Source organism: Dipodomys merriami, unplaced genomic scaffold (assembly GCF_024711535.1).
Source record: "Dipodomys merriami isolate MVZ:Mamm:240054 unplaced genomic scaffold, mDipMer1.0.p SCAF_94, whole genome shotgun sequence".
NCBI lineage: Eukaryota > Metazoa > Chordata > Mammalia > Rodentia > Heteromyidae > Dipodomys > Dipodomys merriami.
In genome coordinates, this window is record NW_027206557.1 from 2064513 (window position 1) to 2081303 (window position 16791).

The window sequence follows — 16791 nt, forward strand, 5'->3', positions numbered from 1 at the left end:
CCAATCCCTTTATATATGGGAATATAAATACTAGATATACCAAAGATAACCTTTGAAGAAAATAAATTATATTTGTTCAGGATGATTTAAAATTTAAAAAAATCTATTATAAAGGTGATGTACAGAGGGCCTTTTTTTTTTTTCTTTTGTCTCAAGTCTAGCACTCTATCACTTGAGCCATAGCGCCACTTCGAGTTCTGGCTTATTTCCATTGTTTTCCTGGTTATTACAAAGTTTTACATTTGTCCATGCTAGTGAATCTTTGATGGACTCTACTGGAAATAATGATTATCGTTGTGAAATACATTATATTAGTAACTATTAATGTACCTTTCAGTAATAATATGCATTTCACAGTGTCAAGGGTGGTGTGCACACAGCTTATGATTTTATAGAGGATTCTCAGAAGCTTGAGTCAAACGTCTAAGTGATGGGGTCTGAGGGACTGAGAGGTGGTGGCTGTGCAGACTTCATGGCCTAAACAGGAATTTGACCTAAGTCTTAGGTAAGACAGAGCAGGGCTTGTAGAGTGGTATAACATCATCAAAGACTAAGACTCAATTTTATGGCACAGTCATTGTTGGAGTTTGGATATAAAATGTCCCCACAGACTCTCTTGGTGTCCAGCTGCTGATGCTGCTTCTGGAGGTTTTGGAAACTTTAGGTGGCTAGATCTACCTGGAAGTAACAAGATGTTGGGAAGGCTCTCCTCCCTGGCCCATTCCTGTGTCCCTCTCTGCCTCCTGTGCATCAAGGAGTAAACAGTTCTCTGCTACACCGCTACTCTCCCATGGCATTTTGCCCAACCATTGGGCAAGTGACCATGAACTAAAAGCACAAACTAAAGACAATTCCTGGCTTAAGTTGTTTTTTCAGGTATTTTGGTTAATGAGGCAAATGCGACTAATATAGCTAGTTTTCCTTCTCTTGGTTGTTGCTTCAGGAAGATTCTGGCCTCCAGGAAGGCAGGTGTGAGCGAGTGTGTACAGCGCGAGTGTGAGCTGAGGCCCGCAGAATGTGTCTATCTGGAAGGTCTCTTGCCTCCACACCTGGAACTCTAGTAGTGACTTCTCATTGTCCTGGAGGTGTATTCCATGGCTGCAATGGAGACAGACTGTGTTTTTTTGGCTGGCATCCAGTTAAAGCTCCATTCCGGGTGACTGTAGATAAAGACCAGAGTCTGGTGCAGAAAACCTGAGTCAGAGCAAGTTAAGAGTCTCTTCTTGATTGGGAATAGGGGAGACGTGACTCTTATTTCAGAAGAGCAATTTAGAGGATACAATGAAGGTTTATTATAAAGACCAGGTGGCATAGGGGGAAAGGGTGTGGAGAAATCTGTTGCCTCGGATACTTGAGTACAGCTTCCCCTGGGTCAGTGATGCGGTGGTTCTGAGGCCGGGAGGGGCAGAGGTCAGAGGTCAGCTCACTTCCTGGCCTGGTCCTGGAAGCGGCTCTGCCACGCACCCCCAACGACCCACCCCGACCCCTCACCCCACATACCCTCACCGGGGACGAGCATGGGAGCACGGCCCTCAACGCTCCTCTTCACGTCCTGTGGACTCGGTGCTGTCCGGAAAGCGCTCGCCCGCTTCGGTGACAGACGGAGGCTGGAGGGCCGCAGGCCGGGAGTCCCCACCTCTTCCACGTACCCCAGGTCCCCGTCAGCCACGACTGCGGCCCCGCTGCGGCCCCAGGCCCCCACAGAGACGTCAGCGTCCGGAAGGAGGCGCCGGGACGGAGAAGCCCCGCCCCCCGCCCCGCCCCGCCCCGCCCCGCGGGGCCGACGACCCCATCCGGAGGACGCAGCTCCGCCCAGGCCCGTCCCAGCCCCGCCCCCCGCGCTGCCGGAAGCAGGAAGCCGACAAAGCCCGAGAGGCGGGGCGTAGCGACGCACGTCCGCCAGCGCCACCCTGCTTAAAGGGGCCGCGCCCCCTTCCCGCCGCCACCACCCCAAAATCAGCGCGCCGCGGAAGGGCGTCGCGGTCCCCGTCCCCGCCCTCTGACACCTGCCGCCGCTCGGGCCACCCGGGGCCCGGCGCCGCCCCGCGGAGGGCATCCGGCGGAGACCAGGCCGCGCCCTTCGGCCGCCCGCTCCGCCCCGCCGCCGGACGGAGAGTGTGGGCCGGACCGAGCTGCCGCCGCCCCGGGGCCTCCCCTCCTTAGAGCCCTCCTCCGGTACCGGCGCCGTCCCGCCGCGTCGGGGGGGGGCCTTGTTGCGTGTCCGCCCGGGGTCGCGGAAGGGCGGGGGCGGCGGGGCGGGGCCGCGGCTCCCCTCCCTCCCTCCCTCCCTCCCGCCCGCCTCACTGCCCTCCCTCCTTCCCGCCCTTCCTCCCTCCCTCCGCAGTCGGAGCTCGGCGGGCACCGCCGCCCTGCCGCCCGCCGCCCGTCGCCGCGGACCTGCCATGGCCTGCGCACCGGCGCGCGCCCCTGTGACTGGTTTGCACGCGGCACCCTGAGGACTCCCGCGCCCCGCCGCGGCCGGCCCCGCGCCCCAGCGCCCACCCCCCCCCCAGCCCCGCGCCTCACCCGGCCCCTTCCCCGAGGCGTCGCCGCGGGCCTCCCCACGGCCGGCCCACCCGAGGGCCATGGACCCCAGCGGGATGGAGATTCCGGTGACCCTCGTCATCAAGGCCCCGAACCAGAAGTACCGCGACCAGACCGTCAGCTGCTTCCTCAACTGGACCGTGGGGAAACTAAAATCGCATCTCTCCAGCGTGTACCCCAGTAAGCCCGTAAGTGCTGCGGGCCCCGGCGTGTGCCCCAGTAATCTCGCAAGTGCTGCCGCCCGCCCAGCTCTGCCTTCCGTTACCGCCAGTGCTCTCAGCTCCCGAGCTTGCGGGAGGGCTCTGTGTGCACAGTCTGTCCTCAATATTCGACCCAGGAAGTTCTGTTCGTTAGTGGGAGTGTGCAGAATTTGCACGTATGGAGACAGGCAACATAATATAGAGTCATCAGCCTAATGCGAGAACGCTAGATGCAATCTTTGTGTGTGTGTGTATGTGTGTGTGTGTGTGTGTGTGTGTGTGCGTGCGCGTGCGCGTGCGCGCGCGCGTACCAGTCCTTGGGCTTGAACTCGGCCTGGGCACCGTCCCTAAGCCTTTTTGCTCAAGGCTAGTGCTCTACCTCTTGGGCCACAGCCCCACTTCTGGCTTTTTGTGGTGGTTAATTGGCTATAATAGTTTTCTGCTCTGGCAGGCTTTGAACCTCAATCCTCAGATCTCAGCTTCCTGAAGAACTAGGACTACAAGCGTGAACCACTGTTGGCCAGGCATGGATGCATTCTTTTTGTTGCTTTTAAAAATAAAGAAGCACAACAACCCACATTAGAGCTCTGACTGTGTACTAGACCCAAATTCCATTGTCACATTCAACACCCAACCTCAGGAATTTGTTGACTGTGGAGAGAAATTATTTTTCTTGGAAATAAGTATGTACCCCCATACAAACTACACTTTCACAATGGCTATGTATTTCAAGGAGCAGTATTATCATTTGGAAATTGTCTGTTCTTCCCTGGCACCACCCTTTTCTCTTGAAGATGTCATAGAAAAAAATATTGGATCATCCTTCCACCCCCTACCCCAATCACTTGGTGAATCTTTTATTCTTTGTCATCCATATTACTCCAGCTATGTTTTCCATTCTGAACCACCACATCTGGATTATTGGAAAGATAAGTAAAATGCACAGCTTACTAGTTTGTTTGTTCCCAGAGTGTCATTAGAAGGGACCTGGCTGGTAATTAAAAAGTTCTGGAGTAGTGAAATCTTCACATTCTCCATTGTAATAAAGTTCTCATTCTTGAAGAATGAGTGTCCAATTACTAAACCTTATCTTTAAATATGGAAGAGGTACAGATTTCCAGGTAAGAAATATCTTTGGTGTCAGGACAGTTGAAGCGTGGGCCCTTCGGAAGCACCTGTGTGTTCATGCCTGTTCTGTATCTAAAAAGATTACATCTTTGAAGGTATTTATGAGTTAGAACTTTCAGTCCTGCCGTATTAAATTTGGGTTCTTAAAACATCTAGGACAACTGAAGAATTACGGTGGTTTTTGCAGAAAAAGCTCAGTTGGCATAACCATGTTTATTAGTACTTTGTGATATCAATATTTTTATTAGAGAGGGGCGGGGACCTTTAAGTACTTGGAACAAACTAGTTGGAGCTCTTGGTTATTCATCGCATATGTTTGAAAATTAAGATACACAGCAAACAACAATTGCTAAAGCATTTCTTTGGTACAAAAGGCTTTGTGTTGCATATAGTTAGATATACACATTTTTGAAGTAGAAAGCACCTTTGGAAACTAGTTACAACTGGGGAGTGGGAAGGTAAATTTGATCAAAGTTCATTATATAGACATATAGAAACATCACTATGGAATCCTTTGTACAGTTCATACTCACTAACAAAAGAGAGCAAAAGGAAAATATAAGTCATGGATTCCCATTGTGCCACTGATAATTTAGCCCAAATACCATTTGTATTACATTCTTGAGCAGATGTCATTTATATATGTACTGAAGCATGCATTTACGTGAAATCTCCGTGATATATTATTAAACCAAACCAAAAAGCACTAAGTGAGCTATATGATGGACAAGAGCATGACTTTCTCAAACTCTTGTTTTTAAGTGTGAAGTCTATTGGCCTTATCTGCCCTGGGTGACCCTGTTGGGGCAGGAGCTGTCCCTGGCAGGGCCAGGCACTAGTGGAGGAGTGTCAGTGCTCCTGTGTGTTAGTCAGCTGCTTGAGTTGGAGATCAGTTGTAAAACTTCTCCTTTCCCACCCATCTGCCTCTTTGGAGGCTGTTCAAAATAACATGCATCCTATTCATATCTTCACCCGGTAGCTAGTTTTCTCTGTTTGGCATGTAATTGCAAGGGAATTTCATTTCTAGTTTAACAAGAGTGGGCCAGGGTTACAGGTGTTTATTGTAGAATTTAAGTGAAAACTTGTATATCTAGTAGATCCCATAGGTTTACATTCTGGACTTATAACTTGAAATTTCATCACAATTAATTTGAAATGGTGCAGCTGTTCAGTGATACTCCATAGTTCTAGTAGTCATGAGCATAGGAATAGAATCATAAAAGTTTACTTAATGAAGTTATTTGTAATTCAGAACATTTTTTTTTTTTTTTTGTCAGTTGTGGGGCTTGAACTCTGGGCCTGGACGCTGTCCCTCAGCTCTTCAGCTCAAGGCTAGCGCTCTACCACTTGAGCTACAGTGCTACTTCCGGTTTCCTGGTGGTTTATTGGAGATAAGAGTCTCACGGACTTTCCTGCCTGGGCTGGCTTTGAACCGCAATCCTCGGATCTCAGCCTCCTGAGGAGCTAGGATTACAGGCGTGAGCCACCGGCTCCAGGCTAATTAAGAACATTTTGTAACTAAGCAATATTACAACAGAAGTTTAGGTTTCCTGTGACCACCCACAGTGATGACTTAACAGGGACTGTGTGTAAATGTGTTATGTGTTTTGTTTTGTTTTTTACATAGGGTCTTGCTATATTGTTCAGGATGGTCTCCAATTCCCAGGCTCCTCCCTCAGTCTCCCACGTGATGCGACTAAAAGTATGACCTCCACATCTGGCCTTTTCCTCCCGCTTCTAGTCAGCTATTAATTTTCTTTCAGAGCTAAAGTTGCACTATGTTACTTAGTAACGCAGTAATAATAAGCCTTTTAAAAATAGGGTTTTAAATTTTTTTTCCTCCAATTTATGCAATACTAGATAGATTTGATTGTCTGGTATGCTTTTATTTAACTCCTTTGATGTTAAACTACCATTTACTAAGTTGTAGCCATGTGGGACAAGTACTCCACTGAGCAGCACCTGGTGTGTTTTTTCCATGTATTCCTTATGAATATCTGACAAGATTTATTTTCAGCTCTGTCTTACTGGTAAGAAAACTGAATAGTGGTGATTTTACAGGGTTGGAGAATTGACTTTGAATCCAGATTGGTCTGACTTGAAAGTGCAGGTCCTGAATGTTTGCTGTTCATGTTATACATGATGGTTGCATCTGTACCTATACAGTAATGGAGCTAGGCAGGCAAGGAATTGTAATCTCAGTTTTGCTCCTGTAAGTAGAATAAGTCTATACATATATGCTTGGATGGTCTCTATAGACAAATGTGTAATTACTCCTACTCACCAGCTTGGTATATTTCTGTTTATCCTGATAAACCATAAAGAAGAGCTGGCTGACACCTTAATGTCCCAAGACTGCTGAGCACGTGGCTTCGGTGTGTCATTTCAGTCTACTAGGTCCTATGAATTGGCATTCTCTATTGTTCATAGTACCTGTCCTGTGGGACTGGCCTTGGAGTGGAAACCGCCAAGTAGAGAATTGTATTTGGAGTGCCAGAGAAGGTTGCTCCTAGATTCTTTATACTGCTGTTGCTGCAGGGAGAAGGCCGCCATTTTCAAAGTACATTTCAGTAATTACGCCGAGTTCACTAGCAAGTGCCATATCACTTTAAGAGGAGGTGTGTACCAGGAGGTGCACAAATATCAACACCATGGAAAACAGCTACTTACTTTTTTTTGTGTGTGTGTGTCCGGTCGTGGGGCCTGAACTCTGGGCCTGGGCGCTGTCCCTCAGCTCTTCAGCTCAAGGCTAGCGCTCTACCACTTGAGCCACAGCTTCTGGCTTTTTTCTTTTTGCTTATGTGGTGCTGAGGAATCGAACCCAGGGCCTCATTCATGCAAGGCAAGCACTCTACCACTGAGCCACCTTCCCTGCCCGAAAATGGCTACTTTCAAAGAACATGTTACAGTTCTGGTTAACTGAGGGTTGCTTTTGCTCAGCCATTATCATGTTAGGCATTCTAAAGTTTAAAATTAGTATGTAATATTTGATTATGTTTAAGTTGGTAATGGTGGGAACATGAGTTTTTAAGCTGATACAGTTCTGAGAGAACTTTTTAGTCCTTGATATAAAATGTATATTTTATATATTAACTATATAAAAATTGAAATATAGTATTACTAGTTTTATAAGCTTATCTTTCTAGACTTTTGTAACTATTTAAAATGTGTAAGGGATACATAATATTCAGTTTTTGCTATCTGGCTAAACATTGTTTCAGCCACCTTAGAAAATGGTGTACACAAACACATGAACACTCCCCCCCACCCCCACCCCCCACTGGGGTTTGAACTCAGACCCTTGTACTTGTTAGGCAGATGCTTTTAATATTTGAGTTGCTCTGCTGGCTAGATAAGGTACATACATAAAAAACTTTTTAGAAAGACACAACTTTTTCCAGATTAGTGTTTATTTTTGAGTATCAGGCCAGGAGGTCTAATATTCCTTGCCTGTTGAGTGAGTCACAGCACTCTTCTCTGGGCTGGCTAGTGAAGTGGCTGTCTTACTGGAGTAGCTCTGCATGTAGCTGATGGGTGTTTCCAGCTTGTTCTTCACCTTATAGCTGCCTCTGCTCTGTCGTATATGGCCAGGCTCTCTCCAGGCAGAGCAGGAAGGGAGCGTACTTGATCGGATTCATAGGGTCTGGTTGTGGGCATCCAGGAAGAGCAGTGCATCTGACCCTAGCATCTAAAGCTGTACAACCTCTTGCTCAACAATTAGTACAGATTAGTGCTTCCTCTTTTGGTAGTTCTTAGTCTTCTGGATTCTTACATTTAAAGGGTGCCATGTAATATTTTTCATTTGGAGAAAAATAGTATCTTACTGTGTTAATCTACTGAAATATTCAGGCAATTACAGCAGCTAGCCTGACTTATCCTAACTAATAAGGGAATGTATGCTTAATCCAGCAAAACAGTACGTTGGAGAGATTAGACTATTATTTTGTAAGTTAAAATATCTGTACTTTCCCCAATGCTATAGCCTATACCAAAATATAACGCTGAAAATTCAGTTGCTTGTTAACCTTTGTTATATCAAACAACTGGTTTGACACTTTTGTGTATGCCACTACTGAGGCTCAAACTTGGGGCCTGGTGCTCTCTTTAACTTTTTTGTTTGTCTGGTGCTCTACCACTTGAGCCATACCTCTGGGCTGGCTTTGAACCTCAATCTTCAGATCTCAGTTTCCTGAGTAGATAAGATTATAGGTATGAGCCACCAGTGCCTGGTTAATTTGATATTTGAATTGAAGAAGTAATAACTTTTTAGTGACAGAAGTTCGTCTCATTATTTCCATGTAACAGGCATATGAGAAACTTTGTTTTCTGTTTTCAGTCACAGTAAAATTTAAAAAATCCTTTTCTTTTTTAAAACTTCAGGTTCTCTGAAGGCATTTGAATATTAAGTTGGGAGCCACAGTATTATTAGTTACAATTCACACATTATAATATTTTCCTTTTTTTTATATGTAACTCAGTCCTTTTAGTGTTTTGTGGTGGTGCAGTGTCATCATTTCATGGCTGTGCAGTTGTACAGTATTTGTCATTGTTTCATGGTTGTGTAGTCGTTGCCATGTCTAGTTGTCATTTCATGGCTGTGCAGTTCCACAGTTGTTTCACGGTTGTGCAGTTGTGTAGTGTCGTCTGACCGCTCTCCCAAATAGACCGTGACCCCAGTGAAGTGTGCTCACTTCCTTCTCTGTTTACCCTGGGTAACTACCAACTACCTCGTCTCTGGAATTGCCTCTTGGGGCATTGTGTGTGAATGGAAGCATAGTTCTATGGCCTTTGTGCAGGTGTCTGTTGCTTAAGCTAATGCTTGTGAGATTTGTCTGTGTTACAGTATATTAACCCTTAATTTCTTTTTACAGTTGAGTAATGTTTGATTGTATGTAAATACCATACTTTATCCGTGTACCATTACCAGACACTTGTGGTTGTTTCTACTTTTTGGCTATTGTCAGTAGTGATGTTGTAAACATTAATGTACAACTTTAGTGTGGGTATTTGTTTTCTGACTTCAGGTTTCCTAGGAATGTGTGGGACATATGCCATGGGGGGTGTGCGCCATGTGGGGTATGCATCATGTGTGGGGCGTGCACCATGTGGGGTGGGAACCATGTGAAGTGTGCACTGTGTTGGGTGTATGCCATATGGGGCATGCACCTTGTGGGGTGTGGTGCACGCACTGTATGGGTGTGTGCACTCTGGGGGGGGTGTATGTTGGGTGGGGTGTGCAGTGTGTCAGAGGGCAGCTTGTGCTTCACTTTCTGGGGGAGCTGCCTGCCTGTCTTCTCAGAGGTGTTCTTTTTTTTTTTTTTTTAATTGTATATTATTTTATTTGAGAACATACTGTACAGAGGGGCTACAATTACATGGGCAGGATAATGCATACATTCTCAGAGGTGTTCTTTGGAGCAGTGCAGAAGTCCAGGCTCTCACGTCCTGTCACACCTGTGTGTATATATTTTTCCAGGTGTTTGGGTATGTTACTGCATCATGCAATTTTCATTTTTTCTTTTGTGTTCTACTTTTCCAGAAATTGATCTTCCTTGCTATTGAAAGAGAAAACAGCTTACTTAAAATTGACTGTTAAGTAGCATAGTTGCTAAAATGCTAACACGTGATGATTGCTTCTTCATAGTAATCTGAAATGAACCAGATGAATCTGATGTCAGCAAAGGGTTTAGAGGGGTTGTTGTGACTCATGGACTAAATATTTTATTTCCATTCTTAATGATCATGTGTAAAATAACACTGTAAGGGAATTTCAGAGGAATTGCATTGCTTTCATATCTATGAAAGCAATTTGGGGCTCAAAATATTAGTTCATTTAATAAACTGACTTTTAGTATGTGTGTGTCAGGCCTTATGCTGGGCTCTGGGAGCCTAGAAATCAAAGAGAGGGGTGCTCTTCTTTTCTTCTTGGCATTCTTGCCCCAGGCAGAGACTAAACACGTGAGTGCAGTTAAGTTGTGATTGGTCTGTGAAGGAAATAGAGGAGTGTGTGAAAGGGAATATTGTACAAAGTTTGTAAGTTGGGGAAGTTTGGCCTGAGAAGGTCATTTTAAAGCTAAATTCTGAAAAGTAAGAGTGAACTATGGGTACCCAGGAGTTGGAAGAGAAAACTGCAAGTCCATCTTTGAGCTGAAATAGAATTTGACAGTTTGGCTAGAGAGGGAGGAGGGAAGGGTGCTATCAGAAGTTGGAGAGAGATAAAAGCCAGGCTTTGGCTATGAAGTTAGAACTAAATCCAGTGTTGTGGATAGTTGTGAGTTTTAATTTTCTTCTTTTTCTTTTGTGGTATCAAAGTTAGAACTCAGGGCCTCAGGCTTGCTAGGCAGGTGCTTTACCATTGAGCCACAGTTACAGCCTTTTTTGTGCTTGTTATAGTAGAGATAGTGTCTTACTTCCTAGCAGGGTGCTAGTAAGTTTGGGCTGTGACCCTCCTCTCTCTTATTTATTTATTTTTAAATCCTTCCCTGGTAACTGGGATGACAGGTGTGTACCTCCATGCTAGGCTTCCTCATTGAGATGGAGTTACACTGACTTTTGCCAGGGCTCTATTGAAGCTGTACCCTCCCAATCTCAGCTTCCCACGTGGCTAGGGTGGCAAGGGTATACCACCATACCCTGCGCTTGTCTGAGAAGGGGATCTCAAACTTCTCTGCCCAGAATGGCCTTGAACCTCTCACTCTCAGCCTCCCAGGTAGTTAGGATTACAGGTGTAAGCCACTGGCACCTGGCTGACTTGTACTTTTACTAACTTTAGTTGGAAGCAAGAGAACCAGTTAAGACGCTGTTGTAGAATTGAGATACGCTTTAGTAAAAAGGCAGTGAAGATGGAAAGACAGCTGGATCTGGGGCACTTGTGGACTTGCTACCAGTTCGACGTGGAGGCAGGTGAGAGAACTGGGCACTGTGCTCTGGGTTTTCACTTCAGCAGCCAGTGGCATTGTTTGAGGTCAAGGAAGGACAGAGAAAGTTGAGGATTTGGCATCTGAGACCTATTGTGGATGTCTTGGCTTGTAGTAGACTATTATAAGACATGTGAAGGAGTCATATGTCATAGCAGTTGGCTGTGTAGGTCTGGCTCCTAGAAAGACAAATTAGTAATTCACATCAAGAAACCTACCTTTTGGAATTAGAAGGAACATTTAGCAAAGGAACAGTAGGGATAGAGACAGTGAGTCCTTGACTCTTGCCTTCCCACACTTACCCTTGCAGAGGTGCACACAGCTGTGTGGTCCCACCTTCTTGCAGGTGTCTGGTGTTTTGCTGGAGCTCTTGGCACTGTCCTGAGTCTGTGGAGGACTTGCTTAGCTGCTGCCTCCTATGGTGTAGGCCTTAAGGAAGGATTTGGGGATAAGGAGTTAGTGGCTTTCTGGGCTACAGGTAATGCTAATGCTGTCAGCTGCAGTTGGAATGACATAGGAAATGTTCAGGTTCTTATATTTAATAGTGTTTTCCAACTGGGACCCACAGTTTTAAAACTAGGAGTTCTCAGCATCTTCAGTTCTGCATTTTTATTTTGATATAAAAATCACTATATTGGTTGGAGGTATGTGTTTCAGTTGATAGAGCACCAGCCAATGGGCGAAAGCATCAGGTACCAAGTTTGGTCCTGGTCTTGGACCCAGCAGACAAAAATCACTATTAGACAATCTGTCTGCTCACTTTGTAGCTGCTATGAAATTTCAGAACCTGTGTTTTTGACTGAATAGCCTTCCTAAGTGTATCTAGCTGAAGTTTTAAGGCTTGGGCTTGCTGACAGCTACTGTTTGATTTTTATGCCTCTCTACTAATGAATTATGAGAGCAAATTTCTTGAAGTTGAATTTATAGTATACTTAAATTATATAACTTATTGTGATTACTAATGTATGTTAATGGTATACATTAGTAACTCCTACACATATTTTGATCTGTGGTCCTAAATGCTACATTTTTTACCCTGGTTTTATTTCTTACTTTATGTGGAAGTGATACATTGGATAAAGTATATGATTAATTCCAATACTATTATATAGCTCAATAAGAAAATGGAGATTATCCATATAGAAAGCAGATAAGTAGTTGATAACACTTCATACTTTCACTGAAAGTCTAGAGTTAAGTCACTTGTGTTGTGGACCTGGTCATTTATTAATATCAAAATATATTTCTATCTATATTGAGAAAGTAAAATACTAGCTTACCATTTGTTATTATAAATGTTGTTTTGAACTGGGACTTGAAAGTTATTCTGCAGACTGGGGTCTCCTTCTTAGTCCTTGAGAAGTGAGAGCCATCTTGGCTTTAAGCACCGCACTAGGCAGTGTCCCTATCCTATTTTCATTGTCTTCAGGAGCATGTGCCCTCTGCTGTAGACAGTCAGCTTTCACCCCTTCCTCCAATAGTCCCAAAGCCACAGGCATCCAGCCAGAGAGTAGCACCTACCCTCCCCCCATGGTCACGTGATCATGTGCTTGTGCACTTGGTGTGTGTTTCTGTTGCCATCACAGTTCAGCTCCTGTGAATTAGTTACTGTTATAATTGTACTCCTTAACGGTGAGAGGTGAGGCAGTATGAGGGTGTGGGACTCAATGGTAAGGTTTCCTAGCGCCTCTTTCCCTGTCCATGCTATTCTACAATCCCAGCTCCAAACTCTGCACAAGGCCCAGCCCTTGTTGGTGACTCAAGATGTTGCTCTTGACATCTGTGTTTCTCTGTGGCACACTTAGTTTTTCCTTACTACTGGGTTATTCTATTGGCACACAAATATTCGATTTCTCCTAAAAATTCCAAAGCCACTATAGAAAAACAGAACACCAGACCACTTCCTCTGTAGCTATTGTCCTATTCCTTTATTTTCTTCAGTGCAAAGTTCCTTTCTAGTTGTGAATATTTATTTTCTCTTTCTCTCCCTCCTTTCTTCTCCCTCCTCGGTTCCCTCCCTTCTCCTTATCTCTCCCTTTTTCTCCCTCCGACTCTCCCCTCCTCTCTTCTTTCTCTGCAGTACTAGAGATCAAATCCAGGTCCTTGGGCAAGCTGCACAAGTACTCTACCATTGAGATACATATCCAGCCTTTATTTACTATTTGAAACCATATTCCTGTTGTTTTCTCTGGAGCCCATTCCAGTTAGTATTTTTCCTTGCCACTCTACAGAGATTGCTTTCATGAGTACTTTTAGCAATTTTCCTGTTGCAGCACACATTCTGGGGATGCAGAAATAAATAATAGAATATGAAGGAGGGACTATTTTTAAATCAGTTGTGGGGCTTGAACAAAGGGCCTGGGTGCTGTTCCTGGGCCAATCTGTGCTCAGGGCTCTACCACTTGAGCCACAGCCCCACTTCCAGTTTTTGTTATTGTTTTGTTTCATTTTTTTTTTTGGTCATGGGGCTTGAACTCTGGGCCTGGGTGCTGTCCCTGATCTCTTCAGCTCAAGGCAAGTGCTCTACCACTTGAGCCACAGTGCCACTTCCAGTTTTCTGGTCTCGGGGACTTTCCTGCCTGGGCTGGCTTCGAACTGTGATCCTCAGATCTTAGCCTCCTGTAGCTAGGATTACAGGCCTGAGCCACTGGCGCCCAGCAGAAGAAGGGAGTCTTAACAACAAAAGCTCTGGAAAACATTCAGATACTCATAAATAAACTGTAGTCCTCTCACAGAATAGATTATTTGGCACTTGTCAAAATGAGTAAGGTGTAATCTTTGAAAACATCGAAATGCAAGAAAGGAATTAAATTGTATTGTCTTTTATGCAAGAAAGAAAGGGAAAATTGAAGTATGTGTGTTCATATTTGTCTTATTATTACAAAGAAATGATGGAAGGGTAAACCAGAACTATAGGGAGTCAGGGACAGAGATTAAACCCTTAAGTACCTTGCTCTAAAATTTTTAATTTACTACCATGCAAACTGTATATAATCTTAAGAACTCAACAATTAAATAGAAAAAAATTCTAAGTGGAAACACAAGGATTTAACAATATCAGGATTGTGACATGGGTGTAAGAAGAATTGTTTCAAATTACTTGAAACCTAGTATTTTGACTAAGTGTCCCTAAGAGGTATAGATCCTAACGACCAAAAAAAAAGGTATAACAAATCTTATAATTCATTCACTGTTGTAAATAACAGTCTTACTATTGGGAGATTGCCTATGATGGTATGAAACAGGTAATTTGTTGATGGCATATATTTGTTAAAGTCATAAGCAAGCAAGATTTTTCAGGATGAGAGGAAATGTAAATGAGTAAAATACTGTTTAGGAAATATCAGTGTAAACTCAAGATTTAATTTTCCCTTCTGCCTTTGCTCATCAGAATATTGGAGAAGTGAAGACAGGTATATATCAACATGCTTAATTTCAGTTTTGTCTTTCACATACCATTATCTCCCACTGGAGGGAGCAATGGTGAACCCCAGGGCTCAGGGGCAGGAGCTGAGCCTGGGGCAGTTTCTGTCTTGACAGCAAGGAGGCTGCTAGAGTATATCTGGGTCAAGTCCACGGACACTGGAACCACTTGCAAGGGACTCCTTCCTGCTGGCAAGGGTATGCAGTTTGAGGATCAAGTGGAAATGTGAGGCCAGTGAAAATCTTCAGAGGACCATTTAGCAGCAGATCCACCTAGAGACTGAAACAAATACTCTTTGAGTATTTCAGCCATTGTTCTCCATGTGAATACTAGCAGATTAAGTCTTGAGTATACTATATGATGGAACATCCATGTACAGACCTCACAACAGAATCTTTGTACAGGTGTTTATTTTTCTTCTTTTTTTAATTCCTTGAACTCCGGCCTGGGTACTGTTCTTTGCTATTCAAGTCTGGCACTCCAGGACTTGAGCCACATCTCCACTTCTGGTGTTTGTTTGTTAATTGGAAATAAGAGTCTCACAGCTTTTCTGCCCAGCGTGACTTTGAGCCACAACCCTCCCATCTCACCTCTTAAGTGAGCTACCAGTGCTGGCTGGTTTTTCTTTAGTCTTGTGTTTTTTGAAATGCTAGTATTTCTTTTTTTTTTTGTAATTTATTTTTTATTTTTTATTTTTTGGGTCCGGTCGTGGGGCCTGAACTATGGGTCTGGGTGCTGTCCCTCAGCTCTTCAGCTAAAGGCTAACACTCTACCACTTGAGCCACAGTGCCACTTCTGGCTTTTTTCTTTTTACTTATGTGGTGCTGAGGAATCGTCTCATGCATGCAAGGCAAGCGCTCTGCCACTGAGCCACCTTCCCAGCCCTGAAATGCTAGCATTTCTGAGAGTGGTGAGGCTTATTAAAATTAGAATAACTACATAGAGTTGTAATTAAACCCAAATGGATTTTAGAAAAGAAGAAATTTCATCATCTTACATATTTTAGATAAAAAATGCTGACCAGAAACAATGTAAAATAGCTAGTAACCTTGGAATTTTATTTTACTGTTGATATTGACTTTGTCGTATTCTTTTTTCCCCATTGGGAAGGAACATCTTTATTTCTTAGATATATGGAGCACTGGGATATCATATCATTCTCAATGATAGCTCTGTACGCATGCTTGATAGCTGAAAACACAAACTTGCAGCTTAGCTTTTTATCAGGTTTTTAGTATGGTGATTATCTGTATCTTATTCTTCTATTATCAATGGGTTGCTAGTTCCTGAGCTCTGAGATATCTTAAATGAAACTTGGAAGAACAAAAAGTTTTAAATTATGGCAGTTTTCTGATAATTTGTCCCAAAAGAACATTTTATCTTACCAATATTTAATCATGTTTTCCTCAGCCCTATACTTGTATCATTATAAAAGTTGAATTCTTATCTTTATTCCATTTCTCAGTTGACGAAGGATCAGAGGTTGGTGTATTCTGGCAGGCTGCTTCCTGACCACCTGCAGCTGAAGGACATTCTCAGAAAAGTAAGCATCCTGCCACCTTTGGAAACCAGACACATTGAAGACTGTGAGAAGCTTTTTCTGAAGCTTTATCTAAACAATTCAGGTTTTACTTAAAATCAGCCCTTTGGGTAATATCACAAGCAAAATAATGTTCGAAAGTGACCACTGTGGTAGGTTCTTCTGAGTTTGGGTAACTGTTTTTTTTGTATTTCCCTGGTAGGGAGTATGAAGGAGGATTGTGTGTTTGTGTTAAGGTATTTGGCTTACCTATTAATGGGGCAGAAGCAGAGTGCTGAGTAGTGATGAAACATTATCAAATGGCAGCACATTTGAGCACAAATTATTTGTGTTCTGAACTTGATTTGGGAACAAGAAATAGAGTGAAATTATTTAGTTCTGAATGCTGATATTACCATAGCTTTTTCATTGTTTTTGTGTCCTGCTAATTTTATTAACAGCATGTAGCTAATGGTCCTCCAAGAAACTTATACTTTTAGGGCTTTTCAATATGTAGGTGACTATATGCTTTTTATTAGCATCAGTTAGTTGTACAAGGGTGTTTGATATATCTATATCTGCACATAATTTACCTTAGTGTATTTAATTCTCAATGTTGTTGTAGATATCCTGATCTGATTTAGAAGGTCTGTGTTTTATTCTGCACACCTGTGAGAAGCTTTAAAAAGAATTGAATGTCAGTGTGTCCCTTCTGCTGTGATAGTTGATGGCTTAGCTCTGCCCATGTGACTCTGCCCAGTTGTAGGTCAAGTTGCTCCCCCCCGTAGACTTCAGTTGGTAGAGATGTTTGAGGTTTATAGCAAAACCGCATGGAAGGTGTAAAGATTCCTCATGCATCCTTTGAGCTCACATGTGCACATTGACATAAGATGCTGCAGTGGTACATTCACTGCAGTTCATCAGCCCACATGGATACATTGTCACTCCAAGTCCATACTTCTCCTTAGGCTCACTCTGTTCTCTGGGCTTGAGCAATGTGCAGAGAATTACAGGGTCATCTAGAGTAGTCCCAAACATTTCTGTCTTCCACCCACTCGC

At 43.8% G+C, this 16791-nt stretch overlaps 1 protein-coding gene and 1 long non-coding RNA gene across 3 annotated transcripts in view; one reads left to right on the forward strand and one right to left on the reverse strand.

The window, feature by feature from the left end:
- Nucleotides 1–1122: 1122 nt before the first annotated feature.
- Nucleotides 1123–2359, reverse strand: LOC138821808 (uncharacterized). Its single transcript, XR_011370218.1, has 3 exons — nt 2180–2359; nt 1501–1682; nt 1123–1389 (listed from the first exon to the last, which is right to left on the reverse strand). It is a non-coding gene; the product is annotated as an uncharacterized lncRNA (long non-coding RNA).
- A 199-nt stretch (nt 2360–2558) lies between these two features.
- Nucleotides 2559–16791, forward strand: part of Herpud2 (HERPUD family member 2) — a 30114-nt gene continuing 15881 nt past the window's right edge. For both annotated transcript variants that reach the window (XM_070014253.1, XM_070014254.1), the window contains exons 1-2: nt 2559–2732; nt 15679–15756. In XM_070014253.1, coding sequence (XP_069870354.1) covers nt 2586–2732; nt 15679–15756 — 225 coding nt within the window. In that variant the 5' untranslated portion in view covers nt 2559–2585. The remainder of the gene's footprint in view (nt 2733–15678; nt 15757–16791) is intronic.